This window comes from Hyperolius riggenbachi, chromosome 7 (assembly GCF_040937935.1).
Source record: "Hyperolius riggenbachi isolate aHypRig1 chromosome 7, aHypRig1.pri, whole genome shotgun sequence".
In the NCBI taxonomy this organism is placed as follows: Eukaryota; Metazoa; Chordata; class Amphibia; order Anura; family Hyperoliidae; genus Hyperolius; species Hyperolius riggenbachi.
The window spans coordinates 214627582-214646247 of record NC_090652.1 but is presented as its reverse complement, the minus strand read 5'-3'; the positions used below and the strand labels follow the sequence as shown (position 1 = coordinate 214646247).

The 18666-nt window shown below is 41.8% G+C and overlaps 1 protein-coding gene across 4 annotated transcripts in view; it reads right to left on the bottom strand.

Moving 5' to 3' along the window:
- The window catches only part of KANSL1L (KAT8 regulatory NSL complex subunit 1 like), a 106866-nt gene that overhangs the window by 75703 nt on the left and 12497 nt on the right, over positions 1–18666 (bottom strand). For all 4 annotated transcript variants that reach the window (XM_068245172.1, XM_068245169.1, XM_068245170.1 and 1 more), the window contains exon 2: positions 12583–13636. In XM_068245172.1, coding sequence (XP_068101273.1) covers positions 12583–13508 — 926 coding nt within the window. In that variant the 5' untranslated portion in view covers positions 13509–13636. The remainder of the gene's footprint in view (positions 1–12582; positions 13637–18666) is intronic.

Genomic DNA, 18666 nt, shown 5'->3' with positions numbered 1-18666 from the left:
GTCACGAGAATTCAGGATCGGCAGAAAATGAGTGAAGAGGACATTTAGAAGCTAGGGACACCATTTTGAAACTTTCTCAACCTGCCACGTGAGGCAACTCACCTCGAAAAGGAAAAAATGTTAGTGAACCCCTGAAAAATCCTTACGGAACCCAGGAGTTCGAGGGAACCCAGGTTGGGAAAGACTGACCTAGAGTGTGTACAAGGCTTAAAGGGTCGGTCGGTGATCCTTATGGTGCTAACAGCGGGACCCTGGAGGAAGACAGAACTGCAGCATGGGACCACACAGACTTCTAGGGGCTGGAAAAAGCCTCGGGTAAGTGAAACGTAATATGCTTTGCTCACCTCTGTTGCCCTTTAAGAAAAAAGTCTGAGTGCAGGAAACAGACAAGTTCAAAAGCTCAAGCTCTGTCTCAGGGACATAAGGGAATTTTTTTAAGGACAAAATAGGACTATGACATTTCAGGAAAGATCTATTTAGGATTAGGACTATAAATATGACTGATTATCCCATTCATTTATTCATTAGTTTCAGGGATAGTTTAACTAACACTACAGAAAAGAGATGAACTGTGCATTGGGCAACATATAACATGCCATGTGACTTTTCCCTTCTCCTGCAGTCCTGTTTTTCCAGGGAATGCAACGCAACTCCCAAGTGTGAAAGTAGCCCAAGGTTGCGTTTCTCCTGCATGCTTGCGTTTTACGTGAGAGAATTTGCATGCAAATTTTCACATAGAAGAAAGAAAAATGTGTACATTTTATGCAAACCTGTATGGGAATTTTCGCATGCTAGTAGCATATTAGAGACTATGTCCTCCACTGTGTTCTTTGTAAAACGCATGCAATTATTTTCATGCAGAACATTTCAGATTAAAAATTTGCAGTGGGTGGAAACTTGCCCATTGACTCTCATTATCAAAATGTGACAATCATAATACAAAATCTCATTTGGAAAAATCACACAAACGGAATCTTAGGAAACTTAGCGTAAAACTTTTATGAAACCTATGAAACCTATGAAACCAAGCCATTAGCAGTTTAAAAGGAAATTTTGCACTAACTACAAAAAGACAGCTTCTAAATTTAAAGGACAACTGAAGTGAGAGATATATGGAGGCTGCCATATTTATTTCCTTTTAAATAATGCCAGTTGCCTGGCAGCCCTGCTGATCTATTTGGCTGCAGCAGTGTTTGAATAACACCAGAAACAAGCATGTGGCTAATCTTGTCAGATCTGACAATAATGTCAGAAACACCTGATCTGCTGCTTGCTTGTTCAGGGTCTATGGCTAAAGGGATTAGAGGAAGAAGATCAGCAGGATAGCCAGGCAACTGGTATTGTATAAAAGGAAATAGATATGGCAGCCTCCACATACCTCTCACTTCAGTTGCCCTTTAACGCAAGTCCTCCGGGCTCCCCATACAATCACCATCTCTGTTAGGTTGGGTTGCTCCATGGATTTAAACTCAGGACTTTCTTCCTCTGCTTGCTTTCCTGGTGAGCTACAGGCTCTGCTAAAACACAATACTTTCCAGCAGTACTGTTTCTGGGCTTGCTGTCTCAGAACTGACCTCATTGGCATTAACTTGTGCTGTGCATTTCAGAGATTCAGAACCCATTTAAGCTCCTCCTAGTCATCAGAACCCTGTCCATTTATCAGTATTTTGTAAAGGGCATCCTGGCTTCTTGCTACATTTATCCCTGCCCTGGTTACCTTGTTCTTGCTATTTCTGACCCTCGTCCTGAATTGGATCCTGCCTGCTTAGTGGTACTTTGTTTGCAAGACTTCCTGATCTGACCTGGCACCATGCATCTGACTTTGCTTGTTATATCCCTGTTCTGACTTTGGCTCATCTTTACCCTTGTGTATTGCCCAAACCTCTATCACCCAATCCAATAATGCAGGAAACAAAGAGGCAGATGAACCATCTTAAAATGGAATAAACATTCTTGTGGTAGGGAAAATGTCCACTGAGGCAAAACTGTATGAAATGCTTTTAATTATACTCTAATACAACACAGAAACAGTCGACAAAAGGATCTAAAAACAGTGAAGCAGCAAACTTTGTGAAAAGCAGTATTTTCCGTATTTGTGCCATTCTAAATCTTTTGGGCCTTGACGGTTACAGTATAATGTATAAAATATACATTACTGCTTTTTATTACTTAATTTTGTTGTTACATGTTACAGTATTGTATAAACTGTTGTAAGCAGTCGAAAACAAATTAAAGGCAAGTTGAAAACCCGAAAACATTGTTTATACTTTATGTCCTATTTCCAGAGTTGTCTGAAAGTGAATCCTTTATCCATGTTTCCCTAACATGTCCCAACTTACAAACAAATTCAACTTACAAAAGATCGCCCGAAACATAACCTGTTTGTAAGTAGGAGACCGCCTGTACTTGTGTTACTCACATCATCATTTTGGGATGAGTGGAAAATGCTAATTCACTGCTCTATTATTATTCAGGGAACTGTATTTCACTGCTAGGGGTTAAGGTATTATTTACATGACTCAAGGACTCCTGCTGAATTGGCCAGTAGATCATTAAATACGAAACATTCTATCATAACACTAGGCCTTTGAGGCAGCTCAGGCATGTGGGTGGCTGTTTGCTTTATAGATTCTGCTTTGCTAAGTGAACCTTGTTTAATAAACCATGACTTCGCGCAGGCCAAGACTTGCCATGATACTTTAGCTGTATACACTCATAGGAAGAGCTAAGCACACAGTGAGGGGTGGGATTGATTCAGGGCATCCTAGCTCAGTTTTTTTCAGTTATGCAGTCATGTAAATAACAATTCTCAAAAGTTACTCATGTGTACCTACTAAACCAAAGCAATGGGGAAGCTTACTATTGTAGGCTTAGAATGCAACCTATCCCTTCTCTACAAGTTACTGGTTTAGCCCACAAACAATAAATTGTTGGAGAAGCGTTTATTTCTTTTACGTAAAAGGACTACTATGGCAAAAAAATGTTTAAGTGGATCCGAGATGAACTTTTACTCATTGCATAATTGTGTTCCTTTCCTACTGTTTATGGGGCATTCCTCAAGCAAAATACTTTTTTGTTTTTGTTTCAATACTCTAATCCCTATAAACTAAACAAGCCTCGCCCACAGCTTTTCAGAGAGCCTTGGCATTTTCAGACAGTAGCAAGGGCTCATGGGAGCTCAGTATGGGCAGGAGGAGGGGGAGGTATTACTAGCCAGAGATTTCAGAGGCAGAGGGGAGGAGAGCGGAGGAGGGGGGGGGGTTAGGTTTTTTCACATGCTGAGTGCTAAAGATGCAGATAAGGTTGCCTGTGTGTAGTGTTTAAAAACAACATGGCTGCTGTCATTGTATCACAGGAAGAAATAATCATATTCTATTGAAGCTGCTTGCAGCTAGAGTTGCTGTGTAAACTATCTAAACTTTAGATAAGATATATAGACAAGTTACTTGTTATAGTTAGTTCTTCATCTCGGATCCGCTTTAAGGCCAAGGTCTCAGTGACCGTTGTGTTTCCTGTTTTCTGCTCATGTATGAGGAGATATGGTATACTGACCACTGAGCCATATTTTTCAACATTAAGCACATTGAGGATTTTATTCTGCTAAGTGTTCAAGTAACAAAACGTCAGAATTTTAATTTTAGTCATCATAACGTGGTCCTCCCTGGATCAAAAATAGATCTACATCTCTGGACAAATAAGTTCCTTACACTATCATATTACATTCTGAGTAATGTGCAGAAACACAAACAGTGCGTCTGGAAAGTATTCACAGCGCATCACTTTTTCCATATTTTATCTTACAACCTCATTCCAAAATGGATTCAATTCATTTTTCCCCCCCAGAATCCTACAAACAACACCCCATAATGACAACATGAAAATGGCTATAATAATAAGTACGGCTATAGCAGCACTCAGTGCCTAATTTGGGCACCAGTGATTGCTGGAGCTCAGATCAGAAAAAAAACAACTAGGTTATTCTGCTGTTGACAATATCTTGTGCCAAATGTGCCCCCCCCCCCCCTCCCCCGAGTCTCTACAATTCAGACGGGGAATGATATTTAACTTGGCCCAGTATTTTAGCTGAAGCAGGGTGAGCTGTGTTTCGGCTTCATCCTCCGACTGTAAGCACAATTAACTGTAATAACAATTGAACTTGTTTGCAAACATTGTAATTGTATTTCAAGGCACTATTTCTATTATTGTTGCTACAGCATCTCCATTATATGAGACAGAAAGGAAGTTGGCAGGGCAGTTTTAGTGCCTTTTATCAGAAACGTGTCCAGACTTCGTCTGAGCAAGGGAAGAATGTGGTGATTGAGGAATGTGAAGGTGTTGTAATGTATCTGCAGGTTATACACAGCTCTCATGCACACAAGCACTCTGTAGATACATATACAGTTATGAGCATGCAGAATTCATTGTAGGAATATGGCAGCACAAAAAGCATCAACATTTTAAAAAATATATACTTAGTACACCTGAATGTGGATGGAGAAATGAGAAGCTGAAAACAAGCACAAAAACAAAGTGTGCTGTCATACTGGCCTCTGTCATTTTGTCTTAGATATGTTGATGAGAGAATTAAGCTGAGCTTCTGGAAGATGCTGTAGGGAAGGAAATGTTAATAGAAGGGACCAGTCCACTTGTGAACATTGTGTTTCCCAATTAAAGATGCTCGACCAATCAGGATTAGGTAGGAGAAGTAATGAGAGGCAGCAGTCTTCTGTTCAGTGGCACCTGAGGCAAGATGTTGGAGCTGCCTACCTGGTGGTGTTAGTGGTGGATTACTTGATTCCACAGACCAAGTAGTTAATGTAAATGTGAACATGTTAATGCGTACATGTTATAATGGTTATGCATTGGTTTAAAAAAAATGCTTTTAAAGCAAAAATCTAATTAAGAAAAGGTTGGAGACTGTTAACTGGCTTTTAATAAAGTAATTTTATAGTTAAAGAGGAATTTTAGTCAAAATAACATTATTAATAAAATTGCTTAATTTTCTACATTGTTGAAAAGCGGCGCAGACGGCTTCCTGTTTAAAAGGGTACCCGCTACAATAGCAGGCGCAGGAGCCACACGCTACTATAGCTTGCACCCTTCTAAACAGGACACATTTTAAGGAGGGAGGGGTTTAAGGTTAGATGCCCACTGGGTAGGGTTAAGGTTAGTTGCCTACCAGGGGGGAGATCAGCTAGGACAAACTCTGACACCTCTGCTAAGGCCCAGATCCCAGTCATATGCTAATTAACAAGTCACAGGCACAAGGCTTCATGAAAAGAGGCTATGAAGCTAGACTTCCCAAAAGAAGAACCCAGGCTGACAGGCTGCTACCCCCCTAGAGATAAGATTCCGATCTGGCAATGCAACGACAATCGATGCAGGAAGCCGATTGCAATTGCGTTTTCTGGTCTCACGGCTCGTCCGTCACACTTATCCCCTACCTGTCTGGTGTGTTTTTTAGACTTCATGGTGTTGTTGCTCCCAATGTTCTCTTAGACAACCTCTGAGGCCATCACAGAGCAGCTGTATTTGTACTACCATTAGATTACATACAGGTGCACTCTATTTAGTCATTAGCACTCATCAGGCAATGTCTTTGGGCAACTGACTGCACTCAGACCAAAGGGGGCTGAATAATTACGCACACCCCACCCCACTTTGCAGTTATTTATTTGTAAAAAATGTTTGGAATCATGTATGATTTTCGTTCCACTTCTCACGTGTACACCACTTTGTATTGGTCTTTCACATGGAATTCCAATACAATTGATTCATGTTTGTGGCAGTAATATAACAAAAAGTTGAAAAACGTAACCATTTAAGCCTCCTAGACGTAGCAGCTACGTCCAGGATACCATGTGTGCTCCCGCAGACGCGTATCGTTAGCCCAGGAATCAATCAATCGGCCCATGGTGCCCGATGATTGATTCCTCTCCCCTGCAGAAAAAGCGACGGCTTCTCTCGGAAGCCTCGCTTTTTTCTGTCTCTTGCATCCCCTACGTCTCTCTAAGCGTACATGTTACGCTTAGAGTGACCTCATGTAAACAAACTCATGGGTGCCATCTTGTGGCCAAAAAGTAAAACTACATCTAAATGCAAAAAAATAAAATAAAAATCAACACATATTTACCTAAAACAATTATTATTTACATCCCACCCTCCCAAAAATACCCAAATAAAGTGTTTAATAATAATAAAAAAAAAAACATTACAAAAAAGAAACAAAAAACAAATATTTACCTAAGGGTCTAAACTTTTTAAATATCAATGTAAAGATGAAATATTTCCATTTTTTTTTTAATTATTATAAGCTTGTAAATAGTGATGGATGCAACACGGAAAAAATGCACCTTTATTTACAAATAAAATATTGTCGCCATACATTGTGATAGGGACATAATTTAAAAACCAGGACAAATGGGCAAATACAATACGTGAGTTTTAATTATGGAGGTATGTATTATTTCAAAACTATAATAGCTGAAAACTGAGAAATAATGCATTTTTTTAGTTGGTGGCGGAAAAAACAAGATATAGATCAGTTCATTGTGATAAGTAGTGATAAAGTTATAGGCTAATGAATGGGAGGTGAACATTGCTCGGATGCATAAAGTGAAAATGACTGAAGGCTGAGGTGGTTAAAGGGGGCTGAATACTTTTGCAAGCCACTATATATATATATATATATATATATATATATATATATATACATACATACAGTGGGTTGCAAATGTATTCGGCCCCATTGAAGTTTTCCACATTTTGTCACATTACTGCCACAAACATGAATCAATTTTATTGGAATTCAACGTGAAAGACCAATGCAAAGTGTTGTACACGTGAGAAGTGGAACGAAAATCATACATCATTCCAAACATTTTTTACAAATAAATAACTGCAAAGTGGGGTGTGCGTAATTATTTGGCCCTCTGAGTCAATACTTTGTAGAACCACCTTTTGCTGCAATTACAGCTTCCAGTCTTTTAGGGTATGTCTCTACCAGCTTTGCACATCTAGAGACTGAAATCCTTGCCCATTCTTCTTTGCAAAACAGCTCCAGCTTAAGTCAGATTAGATGGACAGCGTTTGTGAACAGCAGTTTTCAGATCTTGCCACAGATTCTCGATTGGATTTAGATCTGGACTTTGACTGGGCAATTCTAACCCATAGATATGTTTTGTTTTAAACCATTCTATTGTTGCCCTGGCTTTATGTTTAGGGTCATTGTCCTGCTGGAAGGTGAACCTCTGCTCCAGTCTTAAAGAGAATCTGTATTGTTAAAATCGCACAAAAGTAAACATACCAGTGCGTTAGGGGACATCTCCTATTACCCTCTGTCACAATTTCACCGCCCCCCACCGCATTAAAAGTAGTCAAAAACTGTTTTAAAAAGTTTGTTTATAAACAAACAAAATGGCCACCAAAACAGGAAGTAGGTTGATGTACAGCATGTCCACACATAGAAAATACATCCATACACAAGCAGGCTGTATACAGCCTTACTTCTGAATCTCAAGAGATCACTTGTGTGTGTTTACCTTCTGTCCCCAGCTTCTCTCATGCACTGAACATTACAGGCTTCCTGCAGACAGCTCTGCCTATGTCGTTAATTCCTCAGTATGTGACAGACCAGCTCCTTTCACAGCCTCCAGAGGAGGATTTTTATCCAGCTCTCTTCTATCACTGATAAGATAGCAGAGAAGCTGCTTGCTTATGTAAATAAAACACACACTGGAGTGTGCATAGAGGAACAGTTCAACACTGAAGAACTTGGCAGCCTTCCAGACACAGGCCGACAAGTCTGACAGGGGAAAGATACATTGATTTATTACAGAGATGGTTATAGTAGAAAGAGCTGCAGTAAGCCAGATCACATTGGAATAGGTTTAGGAACTTGTAGGATGGTAGAAAAAACGTTGTAATTTTTGTTACAGAGTCACTTTAAGTCTTTTGCAGTCTCCAAGAGGTTTTCTTCCAAGTTTTCCCTGTATTTGGCTCCATCCATCTTCCCATCAACTCTGACCAGCTTCCCTGTCCCTGCTGAAGAGATGCCAACCCCCGAGCATGATGCTGCCACCACCATATTTGACAGTGGGGATGGTGTGTTCAGAGTGATGTGCAGTGTTAGTTTTCCGCCACACATAGCGTTTTGCATTTTGGCCAAAAAGTTCCATTTTGGTCTCATCTGACCAGAGCACCTTCTTCCACATGGTTGCTGTGTCCACCACATGGCTTGTGGCAAACTGCAAACGGGACTTCTTATGCTTTCTGTTAACAATGCCTTTCTTCTTGCCACTCTTCCATAAAGGCCAACTTTGTACAGTACATGACTAATAGTTGTCCTATGGACAGAGTCTCCCACCTGAGCGGTAGATCTCTGCAGCTCGTCCAGAGTCTCCATGGGCCTCTTGACTGGATTTCTGATCAGCGCTCTCCTTGTTCGGCCTGTGAGTTTAGGTGGATGGCCTGGTCTTGGTAGGTTTACAGTTGTGCCATACTCCTTCCATTTCTGAATGATCGCTTGAAGAAGAATCAGAATCAGAATCAGAATTTATTTCTTGAACAGTGCTCTGTGGGATGTTCAAGGCTTTGGAAATCTTTTTGTAACCTAAGCCTGCTTTAAATTTCTCAATAACTTGATCCTTGACCTGTCTTGGACCTGTCTTGTGTGTTCTTTGGACTTCACGGTGTTGTTGCTCCCAATATTCTCTTAGACAATCTCTGAGGCCCTCACAGAGCAGCTGTATTTGTACTGACATTAGATTACACACAGGTGCACTCTATTTAGTCATTAGCACTCATCAGGCAATGTCTATAGGCAGCTGACTGCACTCAGATCAAAGGGGGCCGAATAATTATGCACACACCACTTTGCAGTTATTTATTTGTAAAAAATGTTCAGAATCATGTATGATTTTTGTTCCACTTCTTATGTGTACACCACTTTGTGTTGGTCTTTCATGATTCATGTTTGTGGCAGTAATATGACAAAATGTGGAAAACTTCAAGGGGGCCGAATACTTTTGCAACCCACTATATATATTTGAATGAAGTAGTAGAATATCTGTAAATTTACCAATATATCCATTGTCTATTTATTTATTTATAGTATTTATAAAGCGACAACATATTACGCAGCGCTGGACATTAGTTAAGGTTACAGACTTTGGCTTTGATTTATAAAGCATTACTGCATACGGTAATGTTGAAAACAGCTGACTTTACCGAGCACTTAGGAAACTGTCAATTCATCAAGGCTGTTACTGCATGGAAAGCTGAAATTACCAAGCAGTTTGGTAAATTACCGATTTGTTCGGTAAATACCTCAGCAAATGTCAATAAATGTAAATTCATCAAGTATGCAACCAATGCAAAACCTCCGTCTCTGCATGTGCTTCTCAAAATTGTACTTTATTTGTGGCATACAAAAATTCTCACAGCATTCACAATAGTGAAATCATGGAATAATGGGGAGTTCTTTGACTGCCAGAGGGGGAGACCGAGGAGTAGACATAAGGAAGTAAAGGAAGATACGCCTTAACCCACATACGCTTTGAAAATGTCCCGTGGGTGGGGCAAATTGTGTCAGTGGGAGGGCCTGATCCAAACGAGTGAGCGCTCACAGCATCCGGAACACCAAACTGCGCCCGTGGAATCCCCCGGATAAGCATAGAGGAGGACACAGTACGAGGTGACGTGTAGGCATCAGGCAAGGATGGAGATGTCATGCCCTGAGCGAAGCTCCCTCGGGAAACACGTACAAGAGCCTTGTTACTGCCGGTGAGGGGAGGACCTTCCTACCACACGGAGATCTGGTGAAGTATATCATAAAGTACTGTGATGTAAGGAAGATATATCCAATGCGCTTATATCACACATTTAGAGGTTCATGCTGACAAGGAGGTGGATCAATCTGGACTTCGCTGATACAGCACTTATATATCTCAGAGGAAAAGGACAGTTGTTGACACACACACCGTGTTGCGAGAACTGTGCTGCAATTGCATGAAGTGTTTGATGGGTATACCGATTCCTAAATATACATTCTAGGACACCATCTTTAACAGTACGATTCAGGCTATTGAAACTTCTGTGTGAGAGTGGAGGCCTTGTGGTGTGCGCCGGTGGTGGGCCCACTAATGTCAGTTTGCGATTGGTGGACAAATTTGATTGGCATAGGCTTTGGCTGGGCGATTTGAGTGTGGTCATGACCATTGCAGCGACAGTAGGGTTAATATACATGTGCTCAGTGTTTGTGATCAGTGTTTTTAAAGGTTTTTAGAAGGGAGGGTAACGTATTGCATTTGCTGTGAGAATTTTTGTATGCCACGAATAAAGTACAATTTTGAGAAGCACATGTAGAGACTGAGGTTTTGTATTGCTTGCATAGTTGTCTAGTGCAGTGTTTCTCAACATTTTATTGGTATGTACCCCTTTTAAAACCATGTACTCACCAAGTACCCCCTAGCATAGTAAACATTATGACAAGTACCCCTTGACAAATATATATTTAATTTATTTAATCATAGTACACAATTGGTTCTAAACAATTTCCAAGCATTTACTATTGCTTTTAATTAGCTAAATACTAATTTGGTGTTGTTTAAAGAAGATTTATTTTCTAAAACTCTAAATTTGTTATTCTTGATTAAGTATATCAAGCCCAAGTACCCCCTGGAACCATCAGAAGTACCCCCTGGGGTACGCCTACCACACGTTGAGAACCTAGGGTCTAGTGTACAAAAGTCTCTCCTCTATTGGAGTTGTGCTTGAAATTACAGGTTGGCCACCCGATACAATTTGAAAAGTTTTGTCAATTCATCAAGGTTACAGAATTCGGTAACACACAGGAATGTGTTTGATCATTACTGGCTGTTCTGAGGTTGCGATAACCAGCTTCGAAAGGTTTCTGTGGATATCCCTTTGACTGACAGCTGCAGAGAGCCAGTAGAGAGAGCCAATAGGGACAGTTCTCTCTCTCCTGCAAGCCCGTCTCCTCCATGATAGGAAGCAAAAGGCTTTGCGGGAGGGTCTAGTTTTCCTACCCCCCAGGCAGCGAGCAGAGAGAGAAGAACGAAAGATGTTTTCCTGCCACCCTTCGGCAGTGTAACCCCTTAAAGAGAGTCTGAAGCGAGAATGAAGCTCGCTTCAGACCTCCTAGATAGCAGGGGCATGTGTGCCCCTGCTAAAACGCCGCTATCCCGCGGCTTAACGGGGGTCCCTTCAACCCCAAATCCCCTCTGTAAAGCGGGGGAGCGCTTCCGCATTGGGGCAGGGCTAACCGCTGCAGCCCTGCCCCACGCGCGTCTGTCAGACGCGTATCTCCGCCTCTCCCCCGCCCCTCTCAGTCTTCCTTCACTGAGAGGGGTGGGGGAGAGGCGGCAATGCGCGTCTGATAGACGCGACTGGAGGCAGGGCTGCAGCCGTTAGCCCTGCCTCCAGGAACGACCAAGACTACGACCAAGTCTTGCGGGGGTGGGTTTGGGGGTGAAGGGACCCCCGTTTAGCGGCGCGATAGCGGCGGTTTAGCAGGGGCAAACATGCCCCTGCTAAGTATGAGCTCTGAAGCGAGATTTATTCTCGCTTCAGAGACTCTTTAAGTTCCTGTTTGAATATGCAGTGGAGCTAGAGGGAAAATTACCTAAGCAGGGCATATGTAAGGTTTCTTGGCAGTTCATCTAAGCTGTGGCAAGTAAATAGAATGTTAAGACTAATGGGACAGATTCAGAGCGAGCAAAGGTAGTATAACATGCACATCTAAAGGGATGTCGGGGATGCCTCACTGTACGGAGAACTGCGTAACAACACAGATACACACAAAACTGCTGTTACCAAACAAGGATTTTTTCAATGGGCTTCAGTAAATTACCGAACATCTACAGCACCTGTGAATATTGATGAATTAGCACACACTAGTCTAAAATACCGCAGTATTTTAACAACTTGTTTTTTGTTATCGAACAGCCTTTGATGAATTTAATATTTACCGATATTTATTACTGCTATCCTGTGCCATTTTAAACAGGTGCCTTTATGACATGTATGCAATTCCCATAGCAGGGAGGGATTTGGATGTGCACTCACATCAGCACAAGCAATGTCGTGCGTCTCGGAGATGGAAGCACGAAAGTAAACAGGGCTTATGATGATTTCATTTCAGACTGTGGCGTGCAAAATCTTCAGGGCAGAAAAATTAAGTTTAAAATGATTTGTTGTTTAAAGCTGCTTTTAAACAACAGAAAAATGTGTTTGAAAATGAATTGTGATAAATGATATAGCATGATGAATACTTTCTTTCATACTTTGTGGAATTCTTATTTAAGGCAGCGATCACAAAAACGCGTATTGCTGCACCTATGATTATAGTCAATGAGCCACTTGACATTTAGGATTTTTTTTGCATCGGTCTGCATTCCTTTTTTGCAATAAAAAAAAAAACCTAAAATAAACCCAAAACAAACACGATCACAGCTCGTGAGCACTTGCAAGTGTGTTCCCTGCCTGAGGGTAAAGATTGAGATTCATATACTGTAAACACTCATTCAAAACAAAGTATTTTTAAGTCGTGTCACTTCTTACCAGTCATGTGTTTTCCTGGACTCTTCATCCCAATCCTCATCAGAACTGCTTCCGGTGGCATCAGAATCCAAGCCTTGCTCAACAGAGTTTATAATCCCTTTAATATGTGCAGAGAACTGCCTCACTGCAGGTGAAGTTACCTGGCAGGTCTCTTTTACCTGACTGGTTGTATCACTGTTTATACTCAGTGCATCTACAGCACTGATATGTGTCCGGTCACCACCTACTAATTGATCTATGGACTCACAACTTGACTTTGCCTTTTTAGTCTGATGCTTCAGAAAGTCACCTATCTGCTGGTGGCAATGTTCTGCAGCATGCCTTCCCAAAAACAGCTGCAGGCGTCTCTTACTTCTGTGTGCACGATCAAGAAGGATTTTTTGGCGATTAAAAAGCCTCAAAAGGGAGCCGTTGACATCATTTTCCTTATCAGGTACAATCTGTGGGCTGTTTTCTGAGACCACAATATTTGGCAGGAAGCAGTTATTAGGAAGTGGTATAAAAAGATCATCCTCTATTCTTCCGCTCAACATATATTTTGGACCAGGCGATCCAGGCAGCCCTCCAGCCTCGGTTACACTTAAATCCCTGAGTTTGTTCACATCTGCTAAAACCTGGCTCACAGTCCCCGGGAAAAGCTCTCTTTTAACTTTATTTTCAGTAAAGAGTGGGCGAGTATCTGTTCTTGAATGAAACTTCTGTCTGTGTGGCGCTTTCTCCATCCTCCTTGCAGGACTGTGCTTATTTTGTACCATCCATCCAGAGTTAGACAGAAAAAAGTCGGTTTCATATTGCGGCAAATAAATATAGGCAACTTCTGAACTTGTAAAGTCATTTTGAAGGCACAGTTTACTGTCAGCATAGAATATACTTGCGCTATTGGCTTCTAAAAGACTTGCTTGCTCCATTGATAAAGGCTTATTCATGCACAAACCAGCATCAGCACTCTAGGTCTTTAAGCCGAGAGAAGAAGAGAAATTAACTCCTGTCTCCTGTGTTACGGATTCTGTGAAAGTGGGGGTCATGGTTGTTCCCAACAGCAGTTTAAACTGTCCTGAAAAACAAGTAAAAATATTTATGAGGATAAAAATCCTACATAAGCGATCTTACAGTATTACAATTAAATGTATTATGTTAAAACCATGTATTCAACATGTAATTTTTCAAAAAATATAGGCTACATCTATAATTCTTAGTTTGCAAACCATGCTGAGATTTAATATAAAAAACTCTAGCACTGAGTGCATGCCTGGAGTATACTAAAAATCACTGGTGGAGGTGTCCTTGCTGATAATATACTACTAGATGTTGTATATATGAGACACCTAATTACTTACCTTCTCAGAAGGACAAAATATTATTTATTGGAAAAAGTAATGTTTATTCATGCATGGTAGACAATGTATTTTGTGGGTCTTGGCCCTCTTCCTCAGGTTAATACAAGTGCCTGTAGAATTTTATTTATTTATTTATTTATTTTAGGTAAAAGTTCAGCAGCCACTGGTGACCTGACGAAGCAGGCCAAGACCCACAAAATTAAATAATGGTTTGTTCTTCTGAGAAAGTAAGAAATTATGCTTCTCATATATAAAATATCTGATAGTATCAGATCATCAAGGGTGCCTCCACCAGTGCTTTTTTTTAGTACAGTCCATACCCTATAGTGGTTCTTTAGTCATTACCACCTTTAGTCCTCACAACTAATCCAGAAGAGTGATCAACCAGCATCTGCACCAACAGACCTGGCACACTGAGCTGGGATTGTTACATTCCCGCAGGCTCAGATGGTGGTTTCAAGTTTTGCAACCCACCCTTGTGAGTATAATACTTATATTTGTGTGCTTACATCCCTTTGTCTAACGATACTGCACCACTGGGCTACTGGTCTCTCTCATTCACAGAGACTTGGAGGTCATTACTAACCATCAGGAATCAAAACTTTTTTTTTTTTTGCATGCGGCAGCTCTGGAATACTGTAGCTGAGTAAGCATAACCAGTCCATCTTGTTTATTCTACTAGGTGCAGGAAGCAGCATATGTTTATCTTTGACAAGGGAGTGAAGTTCAGTTATAGCCTGCACACTTTTAATTTTTTAAAGATATATTTATTATTCATGCATTTATAAATCCATAACGCCAATGGTTTAAACTTTAAACCATTGGCATTATGGATTTATAAATCCTGAAGCGGTCCTTGGGTCAAAAAAAAGTTGGGAACCACTGGTTTAAAGGATACCCGAAGTGACATGTGCATGATGATATAGACATGTGTATGTACAGTGCCTAGCACACAAATAACTGTGCTGTGTTCCTTTTTTTCTTTCTCTGCCTGAAAGAGTTAAATATCAGGTATGTAAGTGGCTGACTCAGTCCTGTCTCAGACAGGAAGTGACTACAGTGTGACCCTCAATAATAAGAAATTCCCCTTTTTATCTCTTTCTTGCTCTCAGAAGCCATTTTCTGCTAGGAAAATGTTTTATAGTTGGAATTTCTCATCAGTGAGGGTCACACTGTTGTCACTTCCTAACTCTTTGAGACAGAGAAAGAAAAAAAGGTACACAGCATAGTTATTTGTGTGCTAGGCACTGTACATTCACATGTCTATCTCATCAAGTCACATGTCACTTCGGGTGCAGAGGATCTCTTCTCTAAGAAATACACCAGAAATAAACAGCCAGTGTGAATGTTAAAATTATACACACAGAACAACCCATAACCACTCCAAAAATAAGTAACCATGACTTTATATCTCCACGAGAAACAGATAAACGATCAGACTATTGATCAGAAGAAGAACAGACCATATTCCCATTATATACATTTTTACCTAAGATTTGCACTAACATAGTGAATCTAGTTCTGGGCAAATCAAGGTACAGCGTATAATCTGACCAGTCAGCCTAATGGTGCCCATACATGGTACAATTTTTTCACTTTTTTCGATTAGATAATTTTGTTTGATTATTCGTTAGATCAAATATAAAGATTTTTTCAACATGTCCGATCGGATTTTTATTGAAAAAAACGGGATAATCAATTCTTTTTCTGGATCAAAAAAAAAAAAAGTCTTTTAATCACTTGAGGACCCACCCTTTACCCCCCCTTAAGGACCAGCGTTATTTTTTGTGATCTGTGCTGGGTGGGCTCTGCAGCCCCCAGCACAGATCAGCTGGCACACAGAGCGATCAGATCGCCCCCCTTTTTTCCCCCCTATGGAGATGATGTGCAGGGGGGGTCTGATCGCTCCTCCTGTCTGGCATGTTGCGGGGGGGGGGGCACCTCAAAGCCCCCCTCCGCGGCGAAATTCCCCCCTCCCTCTCCTATCTGCTCATCCCCCGTGATCGGGGCTGCACAGGACGCTATCCGTCCTGTGCAGCCAGTGACAGGCTGTCCCCTGTCACATGGCGGCGATCCCCGGCCGCTGATTGGCTGGGGATCGCCGATCTGCCTTACGGTGCTGCTGCGCAGCAGCGCCGTACAATGTAAACAAAGCGGATTATTTCCGCTTGTGTTTACATTTAGCCTGCGAGACACGATCGGCGGCCCGCAGGCTATTCACGGAGCCCCCCGCCGTGAATTGACAGGAAGCAGCCGCTCACGCGAGCGGCTGCTTCCTGATTAATCAGCCTGCAGCTTGCGACGCAATACTGCATCGCTGGTCCTGCAGCTGCCACTTTGCCGACGCGCGGTATGAGTGCGCGGTCAGCAAGTGGTTAAACTTTCATTTGATTCGATCGTTTTGGTCGAATAAACGGGAAAATAGAACATTTTTATTGTACCGTGTATGGGCACCATAAGACAGACGGATCAGGCAGGTCGAGAAAGGGAAAGAAAGGAGGGGGGCTTTATACCCCTTCAATGTTCACTCCCCTTCCTTTGCCTCCCCTGGTGACCCTCACAGTCTGGGGGCCCATCTCACACCCCTTCCCTTGCCTCCCCTGGTGACCCTCACAGTCTGGGGGCCCATCTCACACCCCTTCCCTTGCCTCCCCTGGTGACCCTCACAGTCTAGGGGGCCCATCTCACACCCCTTCCCTTGCCTCCCCTGGTGACCCTCACAGTCTGGGGGCCCATCTCACACCCCTTCCCTTGCCTCCCCTGGTGACCCTCACAGTCTGGGGGCCCATCTCACACCCCTTCCCTTGCCTCCCCTGGTGACCCTCACAGTCTGGGGGCCCATCTCACACCCCTTCCCTTGCCTCCCCTGGTGAACCTCACAGTCTGGGGGCCCATCTTGCAAGAATCATAAAACAAGTGTGACAATCATGATCTTCACACTCGTAGCAAATGTAGCCACAAAAGCACCAGATCTGAAGGATGAACCGCTTTATCAGAGGAACAGACTAACCAGCAGGCTCATGGTGAACCAGAACTCATTGGAGTGTGTAAGGGACTACAATGGTCCTAAAAGCCCCCTTACTAAAATACTAAGGAAAACAAGAGTTTGCTTTCTTAAAACAGAAAGAATTTGCGATAATTCAGGTTGGAGTGAGCTTGAGATGTCTCCCAGGGCATCACTGCTGAATATATGCAAATTAACCATTGTTGCCCTTAGAAGCTAAACACACCTCCAGAACCGCTGGAATGCAATGATGTGTCAGCTTGTTAATTTGCACAGAGCCATAATAATCCAACATGCATACAGACTGTTTCGGATTGTTTGATCCTCATCAGTGCATGGCATGGATTAATTTAGCTCTATGGAGTAGGGCTTGTAACACCGAGAGGTACAGACTAACCAGCAAGCTCATGGTGAACCAGAACTCATTGGAGTGTGTGAGGTGCTACAATGGTTCTAAAAGCCCCCTTACTAAAATACGAAGGAAAACAAGAGTTTGCTTTCTTAAAACAGAAAGAAATTGCGATAATACTCCATAGAGCCAAATTAATCCATGCCATGCACTGATGATGATCAAACAGTCTGTATGCATGTTGGATTATTATGGCTCTGAACAAATTAACAAGCTAACACATCATTGCATTCCAGCCGTTCTGGAGGTGTGTTTAGCTTCTAAGGGTAACAATGGTTCATTTGCATATATTCAGCAGTGATGCACTGGGAGACATCTCAAGCTCACCCCAACCTGAATTATCGCAAATTCTTTCTGTTTTAAGAAAGCAAACTCTTTTTATCAGACAGTGAAGTAGTAGTTGGTGCCCCCTAACAGCTCTGGGGCCCCCCTGCAGTTGCAGGGGTTGCTCCCTTGTAGTTGCACCCCTGCCTTCAAGACTGGCTCCACACATTTGAAGGCATTATGCAAGCATGTTTGCACTTGCAGTTTCCCACAAATATGCATGATTGCATGCGTTAAAATGTATGTGTCTACACATTGGACATGCACTATGAAAACAAGTGCAGTGTCTGGAAAAAGCAGTGTGTGATCAAGCCCATTGATTAACATGGCCTGCCAATGCTTAATGCGATTCCATGTTGAGGAAAAGAAAGCAGAACTGTCATGCCCTGTGGATGAGGCCTTAGACTTTTTAGGTGTGGTCGCTAAGAATAAAAAATAAATGGATAATGCATACTGTTTGCATAACCTCAACTGTAAAGATTTGTTTGTTGCTGTGTTTGTTCCACAACTCATCCTGAAGATGATGTTCCAAAAAATGTAGTGAGCACATGAACATATGAGCATATGATGGTCAGCCACAACATTAACACCACTGAAAGGAATACAATTGACCATCACATTACAATCGGATCAGGTCATCTTGGCACTGCAACCGGCAGGTGTCTTATAGACTCTAGTAATATTCTGAGGTGTCATTGGTATCTACTGGTTTGGACCTACCAAACTGGTACAATAAATAAATAGTTAGCTGGAGACACAGCCATGGGCTCATTGGCCTCAATTCACTAAGCTTTATCAAACACTTTATCAAACGTTTGATAATTTACCTCATGAGTAAAATCTAATTTTTAATTCACTAGGGTGTTATAGATTTATTGAATGTTTTATCGATAAACTGTTCAATAAACCGATAACACCTTAGTGAATTCAAAATTAGATTTTACTCATGAGGTAAATTATCAAACGTTTGATAAAGCTTAGTGAATTGAGGCCATTATGTCCAAAAGGAG